This window comes from Haliaeetus leucocephalus, unplaced genomic scaffold, assembly GCF_000737465.1.
Source record: "Haliaeetus leucocephalus isolate CR32 unplaced genomic scaffold, Haliaeetus_leucocephalus-4.0 Scaffold262, whole genome shotgun sequence".
NCBI classification, from domain to species: Eukaryota; Metazoa; Chordata; class Aves; order Accipitriformes; family Accipitridae; genus Haliaeetus; species Haliaeetus leucocephalus.
In genome coordinates, this window is record NW_010972698.1 from 8,749,446 (window position 1) to 8,753,682 (window position 4,237).

At 47.1% G+C, this 4,237-nt stretch overlaps 1 protein-coding gene across 1 annotated transcript in view; it reads left to right on the forward strand.

The window, feature by feature from the left end:
• The first annotated feature begins 207 nt into the window (after positions 1-207).
• ALG13 (ALG13, UDP-N-acetylglucosaminyltransferase subunit) overlaps positions 208-4,237 on the forward strand; it is a 30,124-nt gene continuing 26,094 nt past the window's right edge. Inside the window, exons 1-4 of the mRNA XM_010569149.1 lie at positions 208-384; positions 613-751; positions 2,474-2,584; positions 3,839-3,919. Of these exons, the coding sequence (XP_010567451.1) occupies positions 681-751; positions 2,474-2,584; positions 3,839-3,919 (263 nt within the window). The 5' untranslated portion in view covers positions 208-384; positions 613-680. The remainder of the gene's footprint in view (positions 385-612; positions 752-2,473; positions 2,585-3,838; positions 3,920-4,237) is intronic.

Sequence of the window (4,237 nt, forward strand, 5' to 3'; positions counted from 1 at the left end):
GGGGGGCGTGAGGCAGGGCCGTGGTGAGCGGCGGGAAGTGGCGGAGGACGGGGAGGCGCCGACGGTCTGTGGCGCGAAGCGGGAGGCGGGGCGGGGGGGGTGGCGGCGGCCCCCGGGCCGGGGTAACCGGGAGCGGGGCCCGCTGTCCCGGTGTCCGACCCGGGTACACGCACACCCCCCACCATCGATCCCATCCATTCCCTCCCCTCCTGCCGCCGCAGGTGCTGCAGAGCCGCGGCTACCAGAAGCTGGTGCTACAGGTCGGGCGGGGCGAGCTGAAGCCGGCGCTGCGCGGGAGCCCGGCCTTGGCGGTGGAAGCTTTCCGCTTCAAGGACTCGCTGGCCGAGGACCTGCGGAGGGCGGACCTGGTCATCAGCCACGCAGGTAGAGCCCTGTTTGTCTGCCGAGCCTGTTCTCCTCGGGGCAGGAGTGGGTGTCGGTTGGATGAAGTCTGTTTCTCTGCGGCTCGGAGGTGGGCTGGCAATGAATGTTCAGGTCCAGAGCTAGAGCTGGATGGTCAAATGTTCACCTTCAGGATGTTTCAAGAGCAAGTAGGATGATATTGCGTCCGTCAGGGCAAAAAACTCGTCATGTTTTCTGCTTCTCCTGTAGGTGCAGGTAGCTGTCTGGAGACTCTAGAAGAAGGAAAGCCACTAATAGTAGTAACAAATGAAAAATTGATGAACAACCATCAGCTTGAGCTGGCAAAACAGCTCCACAGAGATGGGCACGTCCTCTACTGTAATTGCAGGTATGGAGCTGCTGTGGCTGTCCTGATGGAACAAGCAGTGTTCAGCACCATCACTCGCTGTGTTATTACAGTATTGAGAATGTAACAAGGAAATCGACATCCTCCTCCTCTGTAACAACCATTTGTTTGCAATGTAGATTTCCCATAGTGGATAGATTAACATTAGGTGCTAATTTACCAAACTTATCAAACCATTTGACCATGACTCCTTCTAAATTTTTTTTTTTTGAGGGCACATGTATTCAGATTGAAAGGAGTTTAAACCAAATAGAAGTGGTTGAATTTGGAACAGTCAGGTAGCATCCTAGAGGCACCTAACAGCTTTTCTCTTTCTCTGCTCCTTCTCACTAGTTGTTGGATTCTTTTTTGAAGTCTAGAAATAATACAAGCCAGACCATCTGTATGTAACCATGAGCCATAAGGAATAAAATGCTCCCTGCAGACTTACGATTTCATTTCATCATTTTGCTATGTAGATTTTCCTAGTAAAGGGCACTAAAGCTGACTGTATAGATGCACTGACATAATAAAATTGAAAGTATCTGGAGTATTTAGAACAAAACATAAGAATGGCCTTACTGACACAGATCAGGAGTCCACGTAGCTCAGCATCCTATTTGCAGTGGCCATATGCAGATGCTCAGCCAAAAGTAGAAGCAGGGCAAGAACATAAGGTACTTCCTTGTATTACTTTCTCTCTAATGCTCTTAAGTGCTTTGATTCAGGGGGATTCCTAAATCAGATGCTGTTTGGTTAGTAACTTTCAATACCTCTGCCTTCCAAGTACTTATTCAGGCTGCCCTTTTAAACAAACTTCCTGAATCCACCACATCCTCTGACAGGGAGTTTCACAGATCTACTGCCTGTCACTTCAGGGAAAAAAAATCAAACAACAAACCAAACCACCAAACAACCAGCCTCCTCCCCCCAACCATCAACAAAAAAACCCAGCTCCTTTTGTGTTCATCCTGGCTCCTGTTAGTTTCATTCGCTCTCTTGTTTTGACTATATCTTACTGTTTTTATTTATGATTGATTGCACTCTATAAATAACAGATGACCTCTAAATTGAAGGCAGAGGAAATGCAACTCCCATTATTTAGTCTGCATCTTGTTCCTTTGCCCTGCAAATAGACTTTTGTATGTTTCAGAAGAGCCTTCTGAAAAGACTAGGCCTGTCATTCATTTATATTGGGCAAGTTTTTTAAACTTACTGTCTCAGTGCTTCTGACAGCTTTGGAGACAGGAAGGAATTTTTCTTTCTTTGTGTTGAACAGCGCCTAGTATTCGAGCCTTACTTGCAGTCTGATAGTAGCAAGCAAACAGATTGATTTTTGACTGTTCTTTCTGGCTATGTGCTAAGTGGAGAACTATGCCATGTGTTAAAATAGGATGAATTTCCTGGTACCGTTTATGGTGGAGATCCTCAGATCTTGTTCAGTCTCCCAACATTGCAACCACATCAGATTAAAAAGTCAAGAGCTGAGGTTGTCTGTCAAAGCTGTGCTGTAGGTCCAAGTGTGTTCTCAGCAATGCTGCCTAGGAGCCAGCGATGGTTGGGGCCTGCTGGTTTGTGGGGTCTCTTCCTTTCAATACATGTCCTTATTTTTGTTTCTGTGCTAAAGGATTATGTATGTATGACTAGAAAGAAAATTGTGTGAAGAAAACACTTCCCTTTGGAATGGATTTTTAAAAAATTTTTGGTTTTGGTCTCTTTTTACAGCACTCTTGTGGAGACACTGCAGTCAATGGACTTGTCAACTTTGAAACCTTATCCTCCTGGACAGCCAGAAAAGTTTGCTGTGTTCTTGGATAAAGTTGTTGGGTTTCAATAAACAATACAGAGGAATAAAAATGTCAGAATAAAACCTTTCTCCTCTCCTAGTGAGGCCTTCCATACTTAAGAGTCCACCAACTGGGACAAACCCTCAAAGAAAACATCAGTTAATATTAACTGACATTAAATGGTTTCCTATTTAGTGCCAGTTTGAAGTCATCTGGCTTTATGCTTAAGAGAGCACAGTGCCAACAAGGGGCGGGGGGGGTATGAGTTGTCTAGTTTCTTGGACAGACAGATACTTACATCACAAAAAAGTTGGTAATTCCAATGAGAAGGACAAGCTAAATTACTTCTTAACAGGCATGGCATATCCATAGTGGTCTCTTGACCATATTTGCCTAGTACTGGTGGAAGTAAGCTGTCCTTGTTGATGTTCTGCAAATAAGCAGATGCCTTCAGCTCTCATTTTATGTGTTTACAGAAGCACTGAAAAGAGCATTTTAAAACTGAGAGATTTATGCCTCTTTAAAGGCAAAGGGGCATGTGGTGAAGAGCTGCAAACCTGCTGCCAAACTGTCCACCAACTGACTTGCCTGGTTTTGGGTGATTTACTCCCAAAGTAAAACATGGCCTATAGGAGAGGAATGGAGTTGACAGTACAGTCAATCCATTTACATGGCATTATCCCATCATTACTTAGTTTGGACTTCAGTAAGGCGCAATGTTTCCCATTTGATGCTGTTTGGAGCTCCCCATTTCAAGCTCCCCATGTAATTTAATTGAAATTGTCAACTGTTGATGTTACCATCAATTTGCTTAAGTAAATATTTTGAAAAACAGAGGGGGTTTAAACTTAAAAGTGTACATGCGGGCTATTTGGTCTGTAATAGTCTATAATTGTATATGCATAGTTGGTGCTAATTGCCCTTCCTGCAAAGATGTTGTTTGGGGTTTTTTGTTGCTGTTGCTTAAAACAAGACAGAGAAACTTCTGAATCGGTGCATCTGATATCCGAGTGCAATTCTTACTAGCAAGTTGAATTTACATAGAGGCGTTTTCCTCATCAGATCGAGCACAGGGGCTAGCTGAGGAGTAAGTCATGCCATAGAGTTGTGCGAGAGTGATTTTTGCTGATGCCCAAAGTTTTCCCCCAGGACTTTATTGGGAGCAACTAAGATTCTTGCTTCCTTAACGATGTTTATAGGGCTGTTATTTCAAGTTTACCTCTAGCAGCTCGTCTCCAGTCCGAGAGCAGGCCAGAACGTCACGGGAAATTCTGAATAACCATTTGACCGATTTTTCCGCTAGTTCTTCGCAGTCGCAGGCACATCAAGCAATGAAGCCCGAAGGAGTTCGCTTAGCGCGGACTCCCTTCTCTTCCCGAGGCAGGTCCGGGATGAGGCGCCGTCTGCGGGGGGGGGGCTTACCGCGGTTCGGCGTGCCCGCCCACGCCGAGAGCTACTGGGGGCTGGAGGAAAACCCCCCCCCCCCCCCCAGGCGCTCGGACAGCCCCCGCAGTCGTTAAGCGGGAGAGCGGGACAGGTACTCGAGGCTCTTCGCGGGCATCTTAAAATGGCTGCTGCGGGAGGCAGCTCCTTGCGGGCGGTCCGCGGGCTGGCCGGGAGGGCACCGCTCGCAGCTGCCTCTGGGGACGGCTGGCAGGAGAAGGGAACCAGCCCCGGCTGCGGCGGGACGGGGGCGAGTCGG